A 24,912-nucleotide genomic window follows, 5' to 3' on the forward strand; every position below is an offset into this window, starting at 1 on the left:
AACGTAAATTGCTTCTATGATTTTTTGTAAAATTAGTTTGACAATTGTTTAGTGAAGTTTGCCGTAAATATGGAAGTTTGCTTTCAATGGCTGCTTTAACATACACTATATATGTAATCCAATATAAATGTTATCAATTTTGATCTTCAGCTGGTTCAGACCAATGCATACAAATTCAACAATGTACTTAACACGAGCACGCACGACGTGTGTCCATAACACGACTCGCGCCCAACTTCAAACTAGACATCAGCTTCGGGTGCCCAGAGCTACCAAATGGATTTGACGTAACGTAACGTAATACGACGCCAAGGTTGCCCAATATCGCAAGAATCATAAGAAACTAGGCTTCAATGGATTTTCGATTGTTTTTTTTTTCGTTTATTACTGACGCTTATTAACTAACGTTCATGTGTTGTGAATGGGAATTTGAACATTATTGCAATACATTTCACATACATGAAAATTTTGTTACAAAAAAAGAGGACATTCGTTGAATGTACATAGTGCTTGGTGTAACTATACAGGAAAAAAAATTAAAGTATATTTATGTTGTTTAGGCGCGAAAAGAAATATTCTACGTAAAATTGATGATTATTATTGTTCATCTCCTTCTCTCCTCCTGACCAATTGCCAATCGCCAAGATTTACGAGCCAACAATAATGTTGTTAATGGGAATATGTATCAGCTTAACAAAGAATCCAATGAAGCCCATAATGCAGAAGCCAATGGCGGTGGCAATCGCAATCTTTTGGAATTCCTTGCGGTCGGGCTTTGTGCAGCGCTTGACCAGGCGAATCGAGTCCTTGGCAAATGCACGACCAGGCTCAGCGAATTTCACAACTTTGTCCATGGCTAACGTTTAATGTGTGATATTTTGAGAGCTGCAAATGGATAAAAAACAATTACAATTTCAATACATTTCAATGCTATAAACGTATGTATGTCATGCATGTCACTTTCACACAATCACAAAACACGATGGCAACGCCAACGTCACGACGACGTGGCAGCCGACGACGTCGGCGACGTCACAGGTGAAATTTGGTTGGTTGAAAAAGCCGCTCGTTAATTGTGTTTCATGGGCTGCTGCTGCTGCTGCTTTCCCAAAATGTAACTAAACAGTTAAATGTATTTTGTTTTAAGCAACTTGTTTTTCAATTGCCGTTTTGTTTAAACGAACAATTTATGCAGGCAGCGCCACGCATTGCCTTTCTCGGCCGCAGCTACAGCTTTACACACGTAAAGCTGAACTTAATTTTTATACATTCATTCAGGCTTACACTATTTGTTTATTAATATTTAATTTATATTAGATTTAAACAAATAATTCGAGTTGAGAAAAAAAAAAGAAAATTATGTTTGGCACGCACCTCCGTTTACTTTGATAATTTCTACACGAATGACTGTTCGTGAAGTTCGTGTAGCCTGCTGCGATACGAATTTGTTTTGACAAGTTCCACGTCGAAATGTCAAAAAAAAAACAAAACGCAGTGTTGCTTTGAGCCACACCGTTGCCAGACTGCGTTAGTTTTCAGAGTGGCAACACTTTTATCATCTATCAGCTGCTGCAACAAATTGAGCCGACATTTTATTTTTCGGTCGGCATTTTGCTTGGTCATTTTTCGAATAAGTCTAGATTTATTGCTAATACGAATATTAAACAACAATTCGTACAATTGTTACGCACTATTACGTACAGTTGATTGTCGCTGCGATGTGAGTTAAGGCTGCCTCAAAAATAGCAATAAAACCGAACGCGCTTAAAAGTTTTCACGCAAAGCCAAAGAAGCTAAACTTTTACGGTACTTGGTAAAGCTTTCGTTTAACTTTACGTATTTTTGGTGTTTAACAGCAATTTCAAGGATGAGCGCACAGCCGAGCCCCTGCATGAACCCCCAACAACAGCCCACCGAACAAGAAAAGGTCACTATTAAATACGAGTGTATATCTATAAATGTATTAAATGTTTCAATTGAAGGTTTACCAATGGATCAACGAGCTAGCACATCCGGATACACGCGAAACGGCCCTGCTGGAGCTGAGCAAGAAACGTGAAACGGATCTGGCGCCAATGCTTTGGAACAGCTTTGGCACCGCATGCGCTCTGCTCCAGGAGATAATTAGCATATATCCATCAATAACGCCACCCACACTGACCGCCCATCAGTCGAATCGTGTGTGCAATGCGCTGGCGCTGTGGCAGTGTGTCGCCTCGCATCCGGAAACCCGCACCGCCTTCCTGCAGGCCCAGATACCCCTCTATCTGTATCCCTTTCTATCGACCATTTCGAAAACACGTCCCTTTGAGTATTTGCGTCTGACCAGCCTGGGTGTTATCGGCGCTCTGGTGAAGACCGACGAACAGGAGGTGATTACGTTTCTGCTGACCACCGAAATTGTGCCCTTGTGCCTGACCATTATGGACAGCGGCTCGGAGCTGAGCAAAACGGTCGCCACTTTCATCATACAAAAGATATTGCTCGACGAGTCGGGCCTATCCTATATATGTCAGACCTACGAGCGCTTCTCGCATGTGGCCATCACCCTGGTAAGTTGGCCCTGCTCCATCTTTGAGTTCCTCATTTATGCTCTCCCTCTCTCTCTAAAGGGTAAAATGGTCATCCAGCTATCGAAGGAGCCGTGTGCGCGCCTCCTGAAGCATGTTGTACGATGTTATCTGCGTCTCTCCGACAATACACGGTCAGTGCCAGGCATGATAATAGGCTCTCTTTCATGTGCATTCAACATTATCTCTTTCTCTTTCTATTCTGTGGTGCAGCGCACGCAAGGCGTTGGGCCAGTGCCTGCCGGATCAGCTGCGCGACGGCACCTTCACGCAGTGCCTGCAAGATGATAAATCGACCAAGCAATGGCTGCAAATGCTCATCAAAAACTTGGAACCGGGCGCTGCACAACAGCCGGGCGCCGATCCACGCCAGATTGGCATGTCGCCATTGGGCTCCTAAGCGACCAAATCTTACAACTGGCTACCCATCGGCCCAGACGCTTGTTTAGGCATTAAGATTGATTTGTTAACATTTAGATTTAAGCTATTGCAACTTGTAAGTTGTAAGAAACCTCTTGTTGAATTCGGAAAATGTTTTGCATTTAGCTGCACAACTCATCCATATAAATATATATATATATATACATAAGATTGTCAACTGAAGCGAACGAGCGTGAAGCTAATTAGAGCCTTTGCAACAATCAAGTTTACAAGCCGTACAATAGTTTATGCTAATAACTAAACCCTATAATATGTATATAAATAGCTAGCTATTAATTTTTGCCATTAAACTGAAATGTAAGTAAATCCAGTCGGTTATTTCCGGGGCGTGCATTTTGCAACAACTTTAAATTCATTTATTTTTCGGGATATACACAAATATACATATATATATATATGTGGGTGTTTGTTTGTGTGTATATAGTTTATCGTATATACAAACAATATTAATTACAACATTCAACAATTACACAAACAATTTTCTCTTACACCTAGCAACAGCTGCGAGCACAAAATATACATTTAACACACTGAATAACATTTAAGATGAGTGTGTGTGTGTGTGTGTGTGTGTGTGTTGTGTGTGTTGTGCACAATTCGAAATAGATATTTATTTATTTATCATTATTATTTAGCATATTTGTATACATATATATAAACATTGATCACAACAAAGACTCTTGATGATTCCGAAACCATCCATCAATTAATGTAAATATATATCTTTTGGGAAATAGTTATACATATATATATGAATATATATATATATATAGATTTGTAAAAGTTTTGTGTTTTAAATTGACTACTCGACTGGATCGGATGGTCCGGCGGCAGCTGCAGCAGCCACGGCGGACGCACGTCGTCCTATTTCGGCCTTGCAATTGGCATCCAAATTGTGAGCCTGCGACGGCGGACCCTGCAACTGGGGCAGCACACAGATCTGCTCCAGCAAATCGAAGCCATTGCGCCAGATGAGCAAATGGGCGCGCAGCTTCAATTTGTTGCGATTCTTGATCAGATGCTTCTCCATAGCAAAGCCCTGACGGGCGCAGGCAAAATCGCAGGCGCGCTGCCTCAAAACTGGACAAATATCGTTGTTGCCGTCGCCAACGTAAAAAACATGATCGTAACGGATATTGTAGCGTAAATCCTGTTCGATAACAAAATGCTCCAAGACGCGGCCCTTGCACAAATTGCTGGCGCTCAGTTTACAATCGGTTTGCCGATGATACGCCCGCACCAGAAGCTGGCCGTGCTCATTGAACTCGGCCGGATTTGTAAAGATGGCATTGAAACAATCGGATAGATTGTGTGCACGCAGCCATTCGTCAATGAAAACACTATTCGAATCGCTGATGATAATTAAATCGAAATTCAGCTTCTTCTGCAAATGCTTGATAAGACGCACAAATCCGGGCACCTCCGGTATACAGCGTATGGTGTCGCGTATTCGCGCCTCTGGTACTTGTTGCGCATACAATAAACGAAAGATTTCGGCCATATATTCGGTCCAGCATTCGTTTTCCATTAGATCGGCTAGAGCACAGGAGCTGACCAGCTCATTGGGCAGCATGTCGCGCACCACAGTGTCCGTATTCTGGGAAACAATTGTATGGTCAAAATCGAAGGCGGCCAGGCGTCGGCGCTGCTGTTTGCCCAGGCCCCGTTGATTGGTTGGGTGGGCGGCGGCGGCGTCGGCGGCGGCTGCAGACGTTGATGGCGTCGACATTGTTGCGGCGCGTTCGGCTGCTGCACTTTCACTTGCAACTGACAATGCCCGAATGCCAATGCGTTTTTAATTGCCCACTGCTAGTGGGCAGCATCAGCAGCAGCAGCTTGAAATTGGCTTTCGTATGTATGTATTTCGGGTTTAGCTTTGGGCAAAACTTTGACAGTAGCTTTATTAGCGTCAGAGTTGCCATCCGATTTCAAGCTTCTGGCAAGGCGGTGGTGAAATTAAGCGCCTCTCTATTTCGATGTTTTTCAGTTCTATACGTAATTTATCGATAGGCGTTGAGCTTTAACGTTATTCTATTCGATTTTCTCAAAATTGTTTTTATTCATTAACAGTTAAATGAAATTATTTGCAACATGTAACCATTTAACAGTATCGATGCAGGGCAATTGGCTGGTGTGGTAATACGATTAAAAATTATTGAACCGATATGAATGAAACACATTATATGGCTAGTTTTAATTAAGAATTTGTGAATTCTGTTTTATTTGTTACCATATAAGTAATCAAAACCTTATATACTTATTGAAGATGTGTGGTAACAAGCTTTTTCTAATACGAGCAATATAGCGTCTCTTTCCCAAACAGTTTTTTAAGCATTTAGCTAAATTTCAAATATATTATGCCTAGGCAGTTACAGCTTTAATAGTAAATATCGCAAGTGAATTTGTTAGTAACAGATAAAATATCGATGTATCGATATGCTATCAACATCCCTACATTTTCATTTCCATTTTGTCGTGACGAGTACGGTAGTGTTATATTCCAAGCGAAAAAGAAAAAACACTGTCAGACAGCGAGCAGGGCATACATTTAATAATGAATTGTTAAAACGATAGGTGCGCGCCGAAGTAATATTGCGTATGTTCTACGACCAGTTCAAACAGTTAACAAACAACGTTATTTTTTTATAACAAATTTATGCGTCGTCGTCTGCTGCTGCTCAATCGTTAAAAAGTGCGTGGAAAAGTGTACGAAACCAATACACGGAAAGTGGGACAGCCGAGCGCTGCGCTTGTTGGTGTATGTGCGCTGTGTGTACTGTGTGTGTGTGTGTGTATAGTGTGTATGTTTGTGTGCGGTGTGTACTGTGTGTGTGTGTGTGCGAGACGAGTACAAGTACGGGTAATTTGTACCGACTACAGTCTCACGTCAATGTGTACGACAATGTTTTTTTTTGTATATTAAATAAATAGTACGAAAAAGTGCAACGAAATGTTTACAAAGTGTGCAAATAAAAACAAAACATGCTCCATGTCTTAACACACACCGACAAAGACACGCGCACACCAATATACACGCGAATTGCATGCAAAGAGAAGGCGCTCAACTTCTACTCCATCTTCTTTTGTCTGACGTTTTGCCGCATGGTGAGTTTATTGCCTGCCTGCCTGCCAGCCAGCCTGCTGTTGTTGTTGGGTCCATTTTCGGCGTCTTTTGCTATGTAGCTGCGTCTTACTGTGTTTTTTTCTTTTCCAAGAGACTTTTCTCGCCGTTTTTATTTTCTTTGGCTTTTATTTTTTGCATCGCCTTAGGCGCGCAGCGCATGCATTTGTTGTTGCTTCTGCCGCAGTTAATATTTGTTGTTGCACAGGCGCCGTTGCCGAGAGTTGCGCGGGGGTCGCTAATGCAGATGCATGTATAAAAGTACAATGCATATGCATATGTGTATGTGTATATACATTGTGCACATGTATATATGTATTTTTCTCCATGCAGCGGCACGGGCGATTGCCTTTCATGCTGGTATTGGTTCGTGTTTGTGTGTGTGTGCGTGTGTGCGCTGTGGTGAATTTCTGGCTCGGGCCCCTGGTGAATTTGGCAGTGTTGCCAACACATACACCACGTCGCAGTCGCTGTCATTTGTTGTTGCTGTAGTAGTGCGTACCAATGTGGCGCGGTTTTCTCAATTTCTGCTGCTCTCGACAGACAGCTGTGTGCCGCGCATGTTTCCACGCTTACGCAGCGTATTATTAACAACGGTAGACTTTGTTGTTGTTGTTGTCGCTTTTTGCAGGTTTCCTTGTGCTTTGGCGGTACGTTACTGTTTACGCGGCAATTTCTATGTCCACTATCATAATAAGCAAAAATTAGAAGCCCGGGCTTTTATTAAAATATTGCAATCGTCCATTTTTTTTTGGCTATAAATAACAAACAATAAGCACATTGCGTTTACTCTTCCCACCTATGTTTGCCGGTGAATGAATGTGTTTGAGAGCTTTTCGGTTCAAAGCTTAAGTAACAGTTACTACATATTTGCGTAAATAGCTAGAGTGCAATAGGAAAACGAAAACAAAACAATACATACGCACACTCTTGCCCCACTCTATATATATGCATAAGTATATAATTAATTACTGTTGTGTGTGTGTGTGTGTGTGTAATTGCCGCTAGTGTTGTAAGTTGTATATATTTTGTAGCTTATGAACACCAAACACAGGGGCGGCACTTTGAAGTAACGGTTCACTCACACGCATGCATATTAAATGTTAAAGAGAAAGAGAGAGTCAATGCTAGAGTTTTGATACATGCATTTTTTTTAGTGGAATAATTATTGTATTGATTCCAATAATAGCATATGAAATATAAAATTTCGATTGAAATCGTCCGTTGTCAAAATTTGTTGCCATTTTTTTTTTTTTTTTTTCGTTTGGTTTGTGTACTGTATGCGTGTGTGTGTGTGTTTGTTTTTCATACATGTGCATGTGTGTATGTGTATGTGTGAGCGTGTGCCGAGTTCGTTCTCCTTTTGTGGGGCAGCAACATGAACGCGCTGCGCTTAGCATTATTACTTGGTTTGCCCTTCACCCTTCCACACACACACACAGACAGCTCCACTTACAGTCTCACCCGCGCTCAACAAAATTGAGACACAAACACACATTTACACACACACACACACACAGACACACATAGCGGCACAGGCACACTGACACATGCAGACAACTGGGCATCTTACGCTCTTCCCAATTCTACATGTTTCTCTTCTGCTGCGCCTGGATTTCTTGTGGAATTGCAATGCGTCTCGATATCTTCGACGGACGCTGATGGATTAACTATGCTATTTTGTTCACTATTTAAATTCTCTGATTTGTTGTCACCGGGATCGCCATTGTCATTATCATCATTTCCATTTGCTTCTTCATAATCATCATCATCATCATCATCATCATCGTTGTCGTCGTAGTCCTCAGCATTGCGCTCCAAGCGCAGCAATTTGTCTAGTTGAGTGCGCGTAAATTTGAGTATCGGTTGATGTCTGCGCAATCGCTGGCAGCCCCAATAGAACATCTCCTCCGTCTCAAGCAATGGGTCTGTCTCCGGCATTGGCTCCTTTTGTTGTTGCACCATCATAATATGGTTGGCATCAGTTGAGCACGCCGTATTTGTCTCCGCTTCCGTTTGTCTCACATTGTAAGCGTTCTTGCGCTGCCGTCTCACTGGCGGCGGCTGCCTATCCTCGATGGCCAGCTCACAGCAGATGACACGGAACACCAGCCAGGCGCCGGCGAGGGCCATCATAATGTGTTCGATTAGGCCAAAGCGACATCTACCGCCTGGTACCGGCATCAGTACCAGATTGGTACCCGGTATCCGTCCGCCCGTTGCCAGAGCCCTAAAAAGGCTCAATTGATCCTTCATGGGTTGCCATATCGGCGCTAATATCAACTGCAGCAACATATAAATAATTTCTGTAACGCAAGCGAAACAAATACGTATTACATGGTTTTATATGTTGAGGTTTGATTTTGATGCTGTGTGCTATTACCTTAACCACTAGTACAATTTTGATCCAATGGCTGAGGCCAGAGGTCTGTTTTGAAATAATATAAATTACAACATTCACACGATAAATTTTCGTAAGCTGAGCTGATTATTTATTTGTACAATGATCTGGCCGGATTTACAAAGTGTTACCAGTCAACTGTAATCGAGAATTGTATATTAAAGTTGTTCGCGATATTTATCGATAACAGAAAAGTGTGTCGATCTTTGTTTTGACGTGCTGCCACCTTGCATTTTTTATTTTTCTTTGGCATATTTTGAAATTTAATTTATTTACAGTTAGGATGTAACTGCTTTGGACTTGCAAAGTCACAAATACGCGATCGGTTCCAGCCGATAGCGATGTTAGAGATATTTCTATATATCGATATTTTTGTAGTCGGCCCAATTTTGAAGGAAAGCGCATTTAGCTGTGTGAAGCGCGCCTAATGTATCGATACTTTTATTGTTTTTCTGCTCAGCATAAGAACAGTTAATTTTGTTGCCGTTTTTTTTTTCTCTATTTTGGTTACATTAAAGAAGAAGACTTTCGATAAGTACTTAACGAAAGTAATGCGCATTGATGTTAAAGCAAAACTTTGTAACTGCATACCATAATTTTTTGTTGTAAAATTCTCCACTAATAATTTGTTTATTTATTTTGTTTTTATTTAGGCAAAAGCAAACCGCGTTTTGGTGTGGATAAAGGAATAAAGCAATGAATGATTTACGCCAGCAACAGGTACAGGTAGCAGCAACATCATCCTCAGTTAGCCTGGCAGCAACGCCTCTCTGCTCCAACAGCTCCACGAGCAGCACCAGCAGCACAAGCAGCAGCAGCAACAGCAGCAGCCACAACAACATCAACAGCAACAGTTCCAGCGCCAGCGTCAGTCCACGTTCCAGTTCCAATTCGAATTCGAATTCGGATTCGAGCAACGGTTCCAACTGCAAGTCAGCCATAGCGACGACGACGACAGCAGCAACAGGCGGCGGCGGCAGCAGCAGCAGCAGCAGCAGTGTCCAGCGGCAGCAGCTGCAGCTACAGGAAGAAGAGGAGGACCAGCAGCAGGTGGTTAGCTCTACATCGTCGCCGGCACAGCGACAGCAACAGCAACAGCAACAACAATTGAATGTGTCGACAGCAGCAACAGCGCAGCGCCAACAACAACAGCAGCAACGCCAGCAGCAGCAGCAACATCATCAGCAGCAGCAGCAGCAGCTGGTGGGTCAAATAACCAGCACCACAGCATCGCCGCCGCAGCACAGACTGCGCGACGATGCGCAGCTGCCAAATAGCCCAAGCAGCAGCAGCAACAGCACAGCGCCAACAACAGAAACAGCAGCAACAGCAGCAGCAGCAGCAACAAGCGAAGCAGCAATGGCTGCCACAGCTTTAGATGTGAATGGCGAAGATAACAATAGCAGCAGCGGGAGCAGCGGGAGCGGGAGCGGCAGTCACAAGCTGATACTGAAGCTCTCGAAGCACGGCAGCCAAACAACCGAATCTCTGGGGGTTAACGATGAGCGACGCGTCGAGCCGCTGCGCATACAATTGCCCGCACAGTTGCCGTCTACAAATGCGTCTCAACTGTTGCAGGGCATGGTTGGGCAGCCGGTTGTTGTGCCGAAGTTAACGATAAGGCCGTTGAAGGTGCAGCAGCCGGATATGGCAACAAATTCGGATGCATCGTCATCGTGCTCGTCCTCGTCGTGCGCCGATGAGGAACAGCAACAGCAGCTGCCGCATATTGTGCCCAAGCTGACGATACGCGCCGCCAACGAGGAGCGTGTCGGCAGCGTGGTGCCCAAGCTCATCATCAAGATGCCCGATGCGGGCGGAGGAGGAGGAGGAGGAGCAGCTGGAGGAGCCGAAGCCAGCAATTGCCATAGTCCAATGAAAACAATTGCTGCGCCCGTGCCCAAGCTGACCATCAAAACGACCAAATTGGATGGCGGCAACGAGACGCAGCTGATCAGCTGCAGTCTATCGCCAGCATCGGCCGCATCCAGCTCATCGGCATCCAGTTCAAGCTACTCCGGCGGCGAACAGACGCCCACGGTGCCCAAGCTGATGATCAAGACAACGCACGCCGGCAGCAGCTGCATCAGCAGCGACGACCAGCAGCAGCAGCAGCAACAACAACAACAAGTAATACCAAAGTTAACCATCAAGACGGGCGGCAACCAGGAGCTGGTGCAGCTGCAGGCGCAGCACACGGTGATCATGACGCACGATGCCAACAATGCGCAGTCCATACCCAAGCTGACCATCAAAACCAAGTCAATTGAGCTGGAGGATGAGGAACATTTGCAGCAGCAGCAGCAACAATTGGTGCCCAAGCTGACCATCAAGACGAACAACAGCACCGATCAGCAGCAGCAGCAGCAGCAACAGCAGCCGCATCTTAAGCTGACCATCAAGAATCTGTGTTCGCCCAAGCACAAGGTGCGCGCCGTGCTGGAGGAGAAGATCAACAGCTACTCCAGCTCATCCTCCAAGCTGACGCTGACCAATGGCGGCGACATGCCCGCAGCGGCAACTGTTGCAGCAGCAACTGTTGCTGCTGTTGAGAGCGAAGCGGATGAGCTGCGTCGCAATTCCGATGATATGGACATTGATGATGCGCTCTCCAAGGAGCATGATCCCAAAATGTTTCACAATCTGCCAGCGCCGGCGCACAGCAGCAATGGCATTGCACAGCAGCAGCAACAGCAGCAGCCGCAGCAGCAGCAACAACACAATATTGTGGACATGGTGGATCTGACCTCGTCGCCCTCGCCGGGCAACTCGCCGGCGCATGTCAACAGCAATAACTACACAGGAGCAACAATAAATCGCGGCCTGTCCACAGCTCAATCGCAAAATCTGCTGCTCGAGTGTCTGCAAATGCAAGCAGCAGCAGCAGCAGCAACAACTGGCAGCAATATCAGCAGCAACAATAACAACAACAACAACAACAGCAGCAGCAGCAGCAGCAATCCCGCCTCGCCCAACTCCAATATACTGCTCAGCCAGCTGACAGCGCCGCCAAAAAGCTTCAGCAACAATTCGACAGCTGCCTCAAAATATCCGCAGCTAACCGAACGTCTGATGGCCAATGGAGCAGCAACTGTTGCTGCAACTGTAGCAGCAACTGTTGCTGTTGCCGCCGCACAGCAGCCGATTATCGATTCCATTGAGATTCTGGACACGCCCGAGGGCAGCCCGCATTCACAAACGACGCAAAGTGCCTACGAGTCGGAGGAGACGCAGCTCGGCAATCATCTGAATCACATGAATCTTAATCGAAATCGAAATCGAAATCTAAATCACAAGCCAGACAATCAGCAGCAGCAGCAGCAGCAGCAACAACAGCAGCAGCAACAGTTGCAGCTGCACAACAACAACGAGAACCATTTGAAGCGACAGCAGCAACAGCTGCAGCTGCAGCAGCACCAGCAACACCTACAGACCGAGCCAGAATCTCCCAGTGGCGTGAGTAGTCCATATCTAATATACCCTCTGCCCATTCGAAATAGCTAGGGTATACTGCAGTTGTGGGTTAAAAATTAAATAGAAAAACAAAAAATAAAATAAAAACAAATAAATAATAAAAAATAATAATTATAAAAAATAATAATAATAAAAAATAATCATAAAAAATAATAAAAATAAAAAATAAAAATAAAAAATAAAAGTAAAAAATAAAAAAAATAAAAAATAATAAAAATAAAAAAATAAATATTATAATACCTCTAAGCAAAAAGAATTTTGGCTGAACCACTTTTTGGTTCGCCTTTGAACCGGTTCATTTTGAGTAAAACCGCAACTAATTGCAATTTTTCGATACTTCCTTTGGCTTTTACAGCTGCCGCCAAGTAAACAGCGGCGCCTGGACAACAATGAAAACGATCAGCAGACGCACAACTGCAGCAATGACACGCCAGCAACAGTTGCTGCCGGCGCAACAGCAGGAGCAGCGGGAGCAGCAGCAGCGGCAGCGGGAACAGCAGCAGTAACTGGACAACAGTCAACGCATCGCAGTCGCAAGCAGAAACACGAGCGCATACTCAACACAGAGCTGGAGGAGGCACAGCAGCAGCCGGCGGCGCACATGGAACACGCGCTCAGCAATGGCAGCCTGCTGCTGGCCGAGGAGCGTCTGGCGGTGGCAACAGCGGCGGCGGCGTCTGTCTACAGCGAGAAGCAGGAGGCGCATGTGTCGGCGCCGGCGGCCGGCACAGGGACACCACTGCCGGTGAGCACGGTCAGGCGGCGGGGTCGACCCAAGCGCAATGCCAACGAGCTGACGCCCGCACCGGCACCGGCATCGGCATCGGCAACGGTAACGGAAACCCTGCTGGAGGCGGACAGTGCGGTGCAGTCGCGACGTGTGCAGCTGTTGCGCAAGCGTTTGGCCATCGACATGGTCAGTGCGGAGCAGCCGGAGCTGCTGGCAACAGCGCACCATGCGGCAACCACAACGGACCTCAATCCCGGCGAGGAGGCTGCCGCACAGCAGTTGCTGGCGGCGGCGGCGACGGCGGCGACGACGACGGCTTCGATGACAACGCCGACGCGACGCAACGAGCAGCGGCCGCTGCGCGCCACGCGACGCAGTGTAGCCACACCAGGCGGAACAGCAGCCGGCACAGCAGCCGGAACGCCAGCAAAAGTAACGCGCAAGCGTCAAAGCAAAGCTGCAACAGCTGCTGCTGCTGCTGCTGCTGCGGCGGCTGCGGCGGCGACAGCAGCAACAGTTGCTGCTGCTGCTGCGATGATGCCGCGCTTTGGCGGCAACACGACCGTGGAGAGCAACAACAATGGCATGGCCTATGCTCTGGCAACACAAATCGATCTAACCATGTGCTCATCCTCATCCTCCACCAGCAATGGCAGCGCCGCAATTACAACAACAACAGTTGCTGCTGCTGCTGCGGCGGCGGCGGCGTCGGCGGCGGCAGCAACAACTGTGGACAGCAGCAATTGTTCCATGCTGCCGCCAACAACAATATTATCCTCCTCCGATCCGCTGCCGGATGTCATCTTTCAGCCCAACGATTTCTCATCCCTAACAGCCACACAGCAACTGCGCACCAACAACAACAACAGCAACAGCAACAACAGCAGCAACAACAGCAACAACAACAGCCAGCATGATTCGCAGGACGAGGACAACTACAGCGCGCTGGAGAACTCGGGTGGTAAGCCTCTGAACCATGCCAAGAATCTAATCCCATTTCTTACAAATCTTTCCGCTCTTGCCTTTCAGATGAATCCTCGACCCCGGGCCAACTTTTGAGCGGCTTTGGCAGCAGTCCGGCGGCGCCTGTTACTCCAACGCGCGGACGCGGACGTGGACGCGGCTCTAGGGGTGGCGCCGGCGGCTCCTCCTCCTCATCCGGCCGCAACAGCACAAATAATGCGGCACAGCCGCGTGTGCCGCGCATGAGTCGAGGCGCCAGCGCCGTGGCCAAGGCCATCGCCCAGAGCCGGCCGAGATGCGTGGGTGGACTCAAGCACCAGCCGGATCCGGAGCGGCTCAAGGGCTTCTTTAGTCCGGTAAGGCAACCGATTGTATTTATATGTATCAGTTATTTTATAGAGTGGAAAGAAAGTTTTCAGTTGAGTGGCAGAGCTCAAGTTTTGGGTACTTTTTGAGCTCCATAAATCTTGATCTTCTAGTTCCCTGGGTTCGAGCTCTTTGCTTTGTACTTCTATGGGAAGTTTGAGGATCTTTAGGCAAGGCAAGCAATACCAGGAAAAAGTCTAATTTTATTTTTGTCTAGCTTTATTCTAAAGCAAAAGGAAACTACAAGACAAATGTAACAAGAATGTAGATTAACGGTTAATAATTTATATATTATCCATGCAGTAAAACCTAGTTTCTTTGTTTCGATTTTGAGAGTCTATCTACCAAAATTTCTATATCTAGCACTTACGAGTTCCCGGGTTAAATGAGCATATGTTCCAAATTTCTTTATTTATTTTATTTACAAGTTTTTATATACATATCATTGCATATATTATTATTTTGATGTTAACAAAAACATTAAACATGAGTTTTGCCCTAAAACAGGGTATTTGCAATTCGTTATAGGCGGCAGTATCGAAAGCTGCTTCTTTAGCGGTTTCTTCTTTGTGTCTCTTCTTTGGCATGATTCATGCAAAGGATACCGTGATGTCTCTGTCTCGCGCGCGCTCTCTCTCTCTCTTTCTCTCTGTCTATGTGTGTGTGTGTGTTTTGTGCCTGTGTTCTATAATATTTATATGATATTTTTCATTGTTTCACCCAATGCAACTTGTTTATGTTTTATTACGTAAATTTTGCTCACAAGCACACGCAAGCATACACACACACACACACACACACACACACTCATACACACAGACACGCCAACAGTGTTGTGTCGTAATTAAAATCAAAGGCGCTCGCGCGCTGCATTCATTGCCAACTGCCAACAAAAACAAAAAAAAAAAAAAAACGCATACGATTGCAGCAATAATAATAACAATAATAATAATAACAAAAACAACAACAGCAGCAGCAGGCAAACCAGCAGCACGCGACCGAAGTCAGCAGCGCTGCAGCAGCAGCAGCCGAAACGCGTTGTTGTTGTCTCTTCACCTGTGATTTTAATCAGCTGCACAAATTTTTTTTTTTGTTTTCTGTTTTTTTTTTGTTCGTTCGCTCTTGCTCTCTATTGGTGTGTCTATAGCAATGCTGGACAGCGGCAAGCTAAGCCAACTTCACCACACCTGCTGCGTCGCTGCTCTGTCTCTCTGCTTGAGGAGAGCTCAGCATGTGCGCGGTTCCCCACACACACACACACACACACAGTTGGCGTTGTTGTTATTATCATGCATGCTGGCAACGCTGTCACATAGCGCTCTCTTGAGTTGTTGCGCGCTGCCGTCTCTTACGCTGCCGTCTCTTGCGCTGGCGCTGTCGCTGCCGGCGTCGCAGCAACCAAAATCAATGCACAAATTTGCAAACAAAATACGAAGAGAAAAGAAAACACAAATTTGATAATGTTTGTTTGTTAATGTCTTTTCAATGATTTTTATTGTTGTTGTTGTTGTTGTTTTGCAGTCGCCGCAGGTGTTCGAGGAGGACACACGCATGAGCGCCGATCTGAATAACAGCAATCAATCGGTAACGAGCATGGAACCGCCGCTCACGCCACAAAAGTGAGTATTATTTTGAGTGCTTTATTTGAGTACTTATTCTTAACCGTTTTTTTTTTTTTTTTTTTGCAACTCGCTCAGGCAACCGGACTTTCTCAACAACGAGGAGTCGCAATCGTCCATGTTGAGCGGCGTCAGTTTATTGGACTCGAATCAGGGTCAATCTGTGGACGCGATACTCGGTTCGGCACTGAAGCGACCCAAGAAGAAGAAAATGGAGATTTGCGTCGCCGAAGAGTGAGTAGCATATTGTCCCCTCCCCTACCCTCTACCGGCCAGCTCCATAACTCACCATATTCTTTACGCTCTCGTTTTGCAGTACGGATTTCAAGGCATCCAGCATTGCGGAATATGATTGGCCGCCGCCGAAGGGCTGTTGCCCGTCCAAGAATCGCGACACCTTCATGATACAGGAACAGGTGGCCCTCTATTTGGGCATCACCAGTTTTAAGCGCAAATATCCCGATTTGCCGCGTCGCGCCGTCGACATGGAGGAGCGCAATTGGCTGCAGGAGAAGGGTCTGGTCAGCGAAAAGATGTGCGATCTGGGCATCACCGCGGTCTGGGCTTCCGACATACTGGACATCATGTATGCCGACTTCTATGACAAATACGAGGAGTACAAGGAGTACATACGCCAGAAGCATCTGCGCGACATCGAGGCCAAACAGAAGGCTCTCGGTCTGACTGTCGGCAATGGGCGTGGCTTGCAGGCACGCGATCGCGCCATGCTCTCCACCAGCAAATGGAATGTGTACTTCAACAAGACGTAAGCCCGCACGAATCATTTCCCGTTATACCCAACTAAATCTTTCCTTTCCGTATTCCGTATTCCGTAGGCGCAAGGAGGAGCGTGTCGCCTGCCTGGATCTGCAAACGTTCACCATGAATTTGCCGGTGCCGCGCACCGCGGCCAGTTCGACCCTCTTGCATCGCTCCATCACGAATGTGGTGCGTGAAGCTGCACTGGCAGAGAATATGCCGGTGCCGCCGCAGCTGCTGGCGCCGCGGATCTACGATGCCGCCTACCAGGACTCCGATTATGTCTATCCGCTGGCCCTGGTGCCAGGCCAATTTACGTCCAACTATCGCCGGCTAACGCCTGCCGAGCTGAGGTAAGAAATGATCAAAAAAAAAAAAAAAAAAGAGAGAGTCAAGCCGAAGTTGAAATACGCTTACGCTCATCATAGCAGCTATATAATATATATACATATATAAGTGCCATATTATATATCCCGATCCGATATTAACGTGATTTTGTCATTAAATTAAATTCATATTAATTTTCATAAGTGCACAAATGGGATGCAAAACTAATATAGCCCTTCGTTTTGTAGGGCATACCCGCTGAATATAGCGCTGGATAAGCCGCCGAAGCAGCAGGAGCAGCTGCTGCTGCTCGAGGGCGTCAAAGCTACGCAAACGAAAGCGCAGACAGCGGCGCTGCGGCGCAGTCAGCGCTCGCGACATCAGCGCAACAATGATCCGGCCAAAACAAGCAACGCCTCCGACGCCAGCGGCAGCAGCAGCAGCAGCAGTGAAGCCAGCAGCAGCAGCGAATCTGTAAGTTACACTTGCACATATACACACACACACACACACACATGTACAGCTTTCACTCATGCATATTTGTTATTGCACATGTATAGGACAGCGACGCGGACAGCGACAGCAGCTGCAGCAGCAGCGCCAGCAGCCACAGCAGTCGCAGCAGCAACAGCAGCACCAGCAGCAATAACAGTTCCATTAACTCCGCCAGCGAAACTGAGCAGAAACGCGAACAGGATGCCAGATTGTCGTCCAATTGCGGCGTCTGCCAGCGCACACAGCATCGCAATGCGAGAAATATGCCCGAGGCCTTTATACGCTGCTACAGCTGTCGGCGCAGAGGTGAGTGAAGGGCTCGAAATTAATCCCACATGGGATATTGAGGGGACTTTTTTTTTTTTTTGTTTTCCCTTGAGTAAAGCAGTGTTGCCAAAGTTGAGGGAAGCTTAAATTTGCCTATTTTATTTTTATAAAAATGCATAAAGATTAAGCTTGAAAAGTTTAAGTTTGAAAAGTAACACATTCAAATTATTTTATAAACTCTAATTTTTTCAATTGAAAAACTGCACTTTATATACGTCATAAGTCTCCCGAATTCAAAATGTTTTCGTTATTTCACTAAAAAAAAAGTTGGCAACGCTTTTGTAAAATTAAACTTAACGAGATTGGGGCATTTTTTATGTGCAGTCTGGCAATACCAATAAAGTGCAGTTCGTTGAGTTTCGTTCAAGAAAATATTGTTAATTTCAAACTCATTCAATTTACAGTGCATCCCAGCTGCATTGAGATGCCGCACCGGATGGTCGGACGTGTGCGCAACTACAATTGGCAGTGCGCGGATTGCAAGTGCTGCATCAAATGCGGCAGCAGCCAGCAGCCGGGAAAAATGCTCTACTGCGAGCAATGCGATCGCGGCTATCACATTTACTGCCTGGGCGTCAAAACGGTGCCCGAAGGTGAGTCTCCCACCTGGAGTTGCATATATATATATATATATAATGTTAAATGTTTGCCTTTTAGGTCGCTGGAGCTGTGAACGCTGCTCGATTTGCATGCGCTGCGGCGCCACGCGCCCGGAGGGTCTGCCGCAGGCGTCGCTGCTGTCGCCAGGTGGCGGTGGCGTCGGCGTCGGCAGCGGGGGCGAGAAGTGCGTGAAGCCAGTTAAACACAAAAAGGTCAAATGGATGAACGAGTATCGCATCGATCACATCACTAAGCTGCGCGAACACTGCGCCATGCTCTGCGTGCCCTGTGCACGTGCCAAGCCCACCAAGCGAACGCCGCCCACAACGCCCAACAGCTGCGGCGTCGGCGTCAACGTCAACGTCAGCAGCGGCAGCAACAGCAACAATAGCTGCGCACATTCGCCAACATCATCGGCTGCGCAGTTGCCGCTGTCAGTGCAGGCAAATGGCACGACAGATGCAGCAGCTGCGCTCAGTCCGAGAAGCAGCAGCAGCAACATGGCGCCGCCGCTGGCAGCAGAGGCAATTCCGTGCGGCAGCATCCTGCCGCCAATTGGTGGCAAGCGAATGCCACAGCAGGCGCTAAACAGAAACCAGGACATGGCAATAATGCAGTCCACCAGCAGCAGCAGCTTTAATGATGCGTCGACAGCAGCAGCAGCAGCAACAATAATTGCGACAACAGCAACGCCCGCCAACAGCAACAGCTCCAACTCAGTCGCAGCAGCAGCAGCAGCAGCAACAGTTGCTGCAACAGCAACAATAACAACAACAGTTGCTGCAACAGTAACAACAACAGCAACAACAGCCACAGCCACAGCAATTGGCATAGCTCCGCCGCCGGTTGTTGCCTGAGTGGGGGTTATACGTTATTGTGCCAAGCGCACTTTAACGGACTTGTAGTAAGCGCGGGTCGCCCCCCCCCCCCCCCCCCCCCCTCATCCCCCTCCCTCACACCTACCAATCCCTCGACCAATCCTAAGCCAGCAGCTCTGCCTAAAAAGCAAACCCCTCCTATACCTCTACCCCACACATCTACCCACCACACACCTACACACCACACATGTACCCACCACATCTACACATCTACACCCCACACACACACGCAAGTGCATAGTATTAACAAGCAAAAACACAAGCTATTTTTGTATATGTATGCGGTTGGGCGTATGTTTATTGATTATATATATATATATTAATGCAATTTTTTTTTTGTTTTATCTTTAATTGTTTTATATTCATATAAATACAACTTAATTTAATGCCCACAATAATTATGTTACTTAAGCGAACGCAAGATAAATATGTTACGGACACATGACAACAAAATGATCAACAAATTTATGTTTATGCCTAAGTTGAGTTTGTTTAAATTAGCGATTAAGTAATAATACACACACACACACACACACACACCAACACACGAACACACCGACAACAAACATACATACACTTGGAGTTTCTTAGCTGCATTTTAGTTAATTTAACTTTTTTTAATTTTTAAATTGTATGCAAAACTTTTGGCGTTGCCACATGCCATTTAATAAGTGCAACAGAGTCGTCTGGCAACGTATTTACCGTTGGCGCGCGTGCTTTTGCACTTTCTTAACTCTCATAACAACCTCTCTCTTCCTTATGCTCATTCTCTTTGTTCCTCATTCATTACACACACACACACACACACTCTCACACATGCATACATCGCCTCTACTGTTAAGACATCGCATATTGTGTATTCTTCTTTTGTGTTTGTGTTTCGTTTATAATAATTAAATATTTATATATCGAAACAAATACAAAAACAAAAAAAAAAAAAACAATTATGTCTATGTACGTCGTTAGCCTATAAAATTGTACTATACGAATATAAATAAGCTACAAAATAAAAAGTAACATATGTAATAAATGAAATTGGGCCGAAACTACTATATATATTTATATATATATATATATATATATATATATAGAGATCTATTTTTTTTTCGTTCAAATTGTGTATGTACTTCTTAATACTATTTTTTGTAAGCTGTAAGTTAGCCATGTAAATGATTTAAGCCCAGAATGCAAATGCATATGTATGTGTGTATGTGCATGCATATGTACCTCTGTGTATGTGTGTACATATAAGTAGTGTCTTCTTATATACAAATATTCTTTGTTGGGCGGCAGCTGCTTTGTGCTAGTTGATTTTGTAATGCAACAGCGACAACAAACAACAAGAAACAACATTTACTATTTAATTAGGCCTAAGAATGTATTATACATGTAATTTATGCTAACGTGCACACACACACACACACACTCACAGATACAATTAAAAAAAAAAGAAATAACAGTTAAGCACAAGCAACAACAAAATGAACATTAAGTGAATGTGTGAAAGAATTTCAAAAAAAAAAAAAAAAACACAAAAAGTGGCAACGCTGACAAAACGTGACGTTTCACAAAACTAACGCAATGATGAAATTCGTCTACTTAAACAAACGAGTTTGGTAAAAATCTAATTTTCCATTGAATTTTATGCAATAAGACCTTAATAAGTGAAAAATACTATACATATACATATATATGTATATATATATATATGTATACAAAGCAGAAAATTAATTAATAAGTCGAATAAAACAGCAGCATTAATAATTTTGCCTTACCAATAAATTTCTTTTTGGCTGCCCCACCCCAACCCAACCCCTTGCCAGCCTTCCCCTTACAAATGCAGCACCGTGGCAAATAGCTTGTCCTCCAGCTCATGCCCATCCCGCCAATCGAGCAGCTGGCAGCTGAGCTCATGCCGATGCCCGGGCAACTTATCGTACAGCTCCTCGCCCCGCCGTATGCAGGCGACATCGTCCGGACGCAAACGCCGGATGGCGCACAGATCGTTGCAGCCGTCGCCGACATAGATGATGCGGCTGTAGGCGACGTTGCAGCTGGTCATTAGGCTGTGCATGATGCCACCCTTGCACATGTTGGGCGGACACTGGTCGCAGTGCGTCTGGAGCTCGTACGGCTCGACCAGCAGCTGACCATCGGGCTGAACGGTGACCGGATTCGTGTGGATGCCCGCCTTAAAGATGTGCTCCAGACCGTGCGCCGCCAGCCATTCGCCAATCATATAGCTGTTCGCATCGCTCACTATGCACATGTCCAGCGCCGGATAGCGTTCCATGCGTCGCAACAGATGCAGCATGCCCGGCACTGGCGGCAGCCGGCGCGTATGCTGCCCGATCTGGGCGGCGCTTAGGCACTGCTCCAGCTGCAGCAGTCGCAGCACACGCTGGATAAACGTCAGCCAGTCGGAGTTGTGGATCAGCGCGAACAGCTGCTCGGTGCGCTGCTCCGGCGACAGCAGCTGGCTGAGCACCTGGTACGAGTCCACGTCGATGATGGTCTTGTCGAAGTCGAAGGTGGCCAAGAGGCGTTCCTTGCGGCTGCCAAAGCAGCGCCACAGCGCCGGCAGGCGCGCCAAATAGCCACCAAATAGCATCATGTATATATATATATGTGTGTGTATGTATGTGTTTATTGAATTTTTTAAAAATAACAGCAAATTTTCTTTTCTTAGCAAATGTTAAGTTCAATTTATATATATATATATATATATATATATATTCACATACAAGAGAGAAGAGCGCAGAGCATCGCTCTCTTTCGCTCGCTCTCGCGCATTCTTTTCGGGCATTTCCTGTCTCCGTCTGGCAACACCAATGTGTTTCTACCCTGTACAAATGCATGCAACAGGCAACAGGGTTGTCCGCAGAAAGGAAATTGACCACTTTTATTTAAATAGCAGACTCTCGTATGTACATATGTATGTATGTCTAACTTAATACGCTTTTTGATATCTTCTTCGATTCTACTTATGTATGTATGTATGTGTATATGTCTGTATGTAGTTGTGTATGTATGTATGTATTTGTGTATGTATGTACGTATCTATGTATGTAAGTATGTAATTATATATGTTTGTATGTATGTATGTATGCTTGTATGTATATATGCAGGTATGTTATTATGTATGTAGGTATGTATATGTGTATTTATGTATGTATGTATATATGTATATATGTATGTATGTATGTATATATGTATGTATGTTTGTATGTTTGTATGTATGTATGTATGTATGTGTGTATGTATGTACGTATGTATGTATGTATGTATGGAATTATGTTATTATATATGTTTGTATGTATGTATGCATGCTTGTATGTATGCATGCTTGTATGTATATATGCAGGTATTTTATTATGTATGTATGTATGTATATGTGTATGCATGTATATACTCACTTTTTAAGTGTGTGTGCATGCATGTGTACATGTATGTATGTATGCACATGTGTGTATGCATATGTTAGTGTATGTATGTGTATGTGTATGTACGCATGTATATGTGTAAGTATACATGTATGTATGTATATACATATGTATGTGTATGTATGCATGTGTATATATGTATGTATATATGTATGTATACATGTATATATGCATGTGTATGTATGTTCATATGTATGTATGTGCGCATGTTTGTATATATGTATGTGCATGCCGACATCTGTGTGTATATGTATATGTATGTACATATGTATGTGTATAAGTGTATATGTTTATGTATGCATGTATATGTGTACGTAAATACAGTATGTATGCACGTGAGTGTGTATGTATATATGTATTTATATATATGTGTATGTATATGTAAGAATGTATATGTGTAACTTTGAATTCATGTAAGTGTGTATGTATATATGTATTTATATATATGTATATATGTATTTATATATATGTATATATGTATTTATGTATGTGTATGTATGTTTATATGTTTGTATGCGTGCATGTGTGTATATATATATGTGAATGCAGACATGTGTGTGTATACGTGTATGTATGACGCGTCTCTTGTATGTTTGTATGTATTAATATATATTTGTATAAATGTATGTACGAATTTATGTATGTTTGCATGTGTGTATGCATATGTGTATGTATGTATATATATAAGCAAGTGTATGCATATAATTTGTATGTTTATGCGCAAGAGCAAGTCTGGCTGGGCTGCAAATTTAAATAAAAACGTATTTTTTACAAATGCCCTACTACGCGATTCTCATAAGTTCAAGTAAGTCTCAGGCTTGGGCTTCACTTCAAGCGAAGGAGGCGGCGGCTTCAACGGCAGGAGGCGGCTTCAACGGCAGGAGGAGGCGGCTGTGCAGGAGGAGGCGGCTATGCAGGAGGATGCGGCTATGCAGGAGGATGCGGCTATGCAGGAGGATGCGGCTATGCAGGAGGATGCGGCTATGCAGGAGGATGCGGCTATGCAGGAGGATGCGGCCATGCAGGAGGATGCGGCTATGCAGGAGGGTGCGGCTTTGCAGGAGGGTGCGGCTATGCAGGAGGGTGCGGCTATGCAGGAGGGTGCGGCTATGCAGGAGACGGCGGCTATGTAGAAGGCGGCGGCTATGTAGAAGGCGGCGGCTATGCAGGAGGCGGCGGCTATGCAGGAGGCGGCTGCTATGCAGGAGGCGGCGGCTATGCAGGAGGCGGCGGCTATGCAGGAGGCGGCGGCTATGCAGGAGGCGGCAGCTATGCAGGAGACGGCGGCTATGCAGGAGGAAGCGGCAGCTTTAATATTAGAGGAGACGGGAGCTATCCAGGAGGAGGCGGCTTTAATTATGGAGCAGAAGACGGCAGCTTCAATATTAGAGGAGGCATCACCTTAAACTATGGAGGAGGTGGTTTCAACTACGGATGAGGCGACGGCCGCTTGAACAATGGACGAGGAGGAGAAGGAGGATTCAACTGTGTAGGAGGCAATGGCTGTGGCTTTACTGGGAGACCATTAAAAAAAAAAAAGTGGTACGTATTATAGACAAAACTATGTCTTATTTGTAAATACTGCTCTCCTATGCGATTCTCACCAATTCAAGTTAACTAAAAAACATTATCTATTTTCAGCTACTGCAGAGAATTGCTTATATGTTCCGTTTCCCGAGAGATGAAGATTAAGTAAATCGTGCGTGGGAATTTACAGGTGAGTACGTAAATTCAAATTTATACTATTTATCACAAAATGTAAAAATGCTAAGTCGGAACTTAAAGCTGGCTTTTTAGATGAGTGGCAATTACCAACTTTAAAATATGTATATTAATATACCCAATTTATTTTCGTTCAGTTTTCCACTAATTTTCACAATTTTTATTACTTACTAAGGTAGGGAAATAATTCAAAAATGTGCTGAGATAAATAGTTGGTTTTTATTGTTATTAGCTTAAAATGTTGCATTTTTAGTCAATGTGTTAACTCATTCTTGACAGACCGTAGATTAAAATTTCCCCTCATTCTTGACAGACTGTAGATTAAAATTTCCCAGCCTCATAATTCACGTCAAAACGAAAACTGACTTTTTATAAGGTTTGGCTTTTTGTTCATGGTCTGATCTCTAAATCGGGAACCCCCTCAAATATCCCACGTAAACAAAGATCGAAATTTCCCACCCCCATCTGGCAACATTGTTCCAATATGGTGAAATTGTTGTTTTTTGTTGTTGTTTTTTTTTTTCTGGGAGATGAAAAGTCTTAGGTTTGGTTATTTTCTTGGCGTACATACATTTATTTATTATTTGGGAAAACGTACAGTTAAAATATTTACAATAGCATTTGAATGTATTTCTTATTCGGTTTTAAATTGTTTCTTTGTTTTTTCTTGTTTAAG

The 24,912-nt window shown here is 44.8% G+C and overlaps 7 protein-coding genes and 1 long non-coding RNA gene across 10 annotated transcripts; 3 read left to right on the plus strand and 5 right to left on the minus strand.

Annotated features, from left to right (window-relative positions):
- Positions 1 to 358: 358 nt before the first annotated feature.
- On the minus strand, positions 359 to 1,518 carry Sec61gamma (Sec61 gamma subunit). The gene is made up of 2 exons (XM_002058253.4): positions 1,375 to 1,518; positions 359 to 885 (listed from the first exon to the last, which is right to left on the minus strand). Exon 2 carries the CDS (start codon positions 852 to 854, stop codon positions 648 to 650), a length of 207 nt encoding a protein of 68 aa, XP_002058289.1. The 5' UTR covers positions 855 to 885; positions 1,375 to 1,518; the 3' UTR covers positions 359 to 647.
- Positions 1,519 to 1,565: 47 nt separating this feature from the next.
- On the plus strand, positions 1,566 to 3,317 carry Rcd-1 (Required for cell differentiation 1). Its single transcript, XM_002058252.4, has 5 exons — positions 1,566 to 1,720; positions 1,857 to 1,927; positions 1,983 to 2,552; positions 2,613 to 2,704; positions 2,784 to 3,317. The coding sequence occupies exons 2-5, from the start codon at positions 1,868 to 1,870 to the stop codon at positions 2,968 to 2,970; spliced, it is 909 nt and encodes a 302-aa protein (XP_002058288.1). The 5' UTR covers positions 1,566 to 1,720; positions 1,857 to 1,867; the 3' UTR covers positions 2,971 to 3,317.
- Positions 3,318 to 3,477: 160 nt separating this feature from the next.
- On the minus strand, positions 3,478 to 4,951 carry LOC6634543 (pyridoxal phosphate phosphatase PHOSPHO2). The gene has a single exon (XM_002058251.4). The coding sequence runs from the start codon at positions 4,738 to 4,740 to the stop codon at positions 3,814 to 3,816; it is 927 nt and encodes a 308-aa protein (XP_002058287.1). The 5' UTR covers positions 4,741 to 4,951; the 3' UTR covers positions 3,478 to 3,813.
- Positions 4,952 to 5,473: 522 nt separating this feature from the next.
- e(y)3 (enhancer of yellow 3) lies at positions 5,474 to 20,609 on the plus strand. Of its 2 annotated transcripts, none has more exons than XM_070208983.1 (12): positions 5,474 to 5,703; positions 9,187 to 11,989; positions 12,363 to 13,698; positions 13,767 to 14,056; positions 15,588 to 15,685; positions 15,764 to 15,919; positions 16,002 to 16,451; positions 16,522 to 16,797; positions 17,020 to 17,245; positions 17,332 to 17,572; positions 17,998 to 18,186; positions 18,251 to 20,609. In XM_070208983.1, the coding sequence occupies exons 2-12, from the start codon at positions 9,230 to 9,232 to the stop codon at positions 19,048 to 19,050; spliced, it is 6,822 nt and encodes a 2,273-aa protein (XP_070065084.1). In that variant the 5' UTR covers positions 5,474 to 5,703; positions 9,187 to 9,229; the 3' UTR covers positions 19,051 to 20,609. The 2 variants fall into 2 exon arrangements, with proteins under 2 accessions (XP_070065084.1, XP_032296300.1); XM_032440409.2 differs by having other exon boundaries at positions 5,475 to 6,116.
- On the minus strand, positions 7,323 to 8,648 carry LOC6634542 (uncharacterized). Its single transcript, XM_002058250.4, has 2 exons — positions 8,516 to 8,648; positions 7,323 to 8,438 (listed from the first exon to the last, which is right to left on the minus strand). Exon 2 carries the CDS (start codon positions 8,425 to 8,427, stop codon positions 7,702 to 7,704), a length of 726 nt encoding a protein of 241 aa, XP_002058286.2. The 5' UTR covers positions 8,428 to 8,438; positions 8,516 to 8,648; the 3' UTR covers positions 7,323 to 7,701.
- Positions 14,703 to 15,615, minus strand: LOC116652251 (uncharacterized). Its single transcript, XR_004305236.2, has 2 exons — positions 15,123 to 15,615; positions 14,703 to 14,949 (listed from the first exon to the last, which is right to left on the minus strand). It is a non-coding gene; the product is annotated as an uncharacterized lncRNA (long non-coding RNA).
- Positions 20,610 to 20,699: 90 nt separating the features above from the next.
- LOC6634540 (pyridoxal phosphate phosphatase PHOSPHO2) lies at positions 20,700 to 21,760 on the minus strand. Its single transcript, XM_002058248.4, has one exon. It carries the CDS (start codon positions 21,683 to 21,685, stop codon positions 20,903 to 20,905), a length of 783 nt encoding a protein of 260 aa, XP_002058284.2. The 5' UTR covers positions 21,686 to 21,760; the 3' UTR covers positions 20,700 to 20,902.
- Positions 21,761 to 22,957: 1,197 nt separating this feature from the next.
- LOC116652260 (uncharacterized) lies at positions 22,958 to 24,314 on the plus strand. Of its 2 annotated transcripts, none has more exons than XM_070209324.1 (2): positions 22,958 to 24,056; positions 24,156 to 24,314. In XM_070209324.1, exon 1 carries the CDS (start codon positions 23,426 to 23,428, stop codon positions 23,645 to 23,647), a length of 222 nt encoding a protein of 73 aa, XP_070065425.1. In that variant the 5' UTR covers positions 22,958 to 23,425; the 3' UTR covers positions 23,648 to 24,056; positions 24,156 to 24,314. The 2 variants fall into 2 exon arrangements, with proteins under 2 accessions (XP_070065425.1, XP_070065424.1); XM_070209323.1 differs by having other exon boundaries at positions 22,962 to 24,056.
- The last annotated feature ends 598 nt before the right edge of the window (positions 24,315 to 24,912 follow it).

Source organism: Drosophila virilis, chromosome X (genome assembly GCF_030788295.1).
Source record: "Drosophila virilis strain 15010-1051.87 chromosome X, Dvir_AGI_RSII-ME, whole genome shotgun sequence".
In the NCBI taxonomy this organism is placed as follows: Eukaryota; Metazoa; Arthropoda; class Insecta; order Diptera; family Drosophilidae; genus Drosophila; species Drosophila virilis.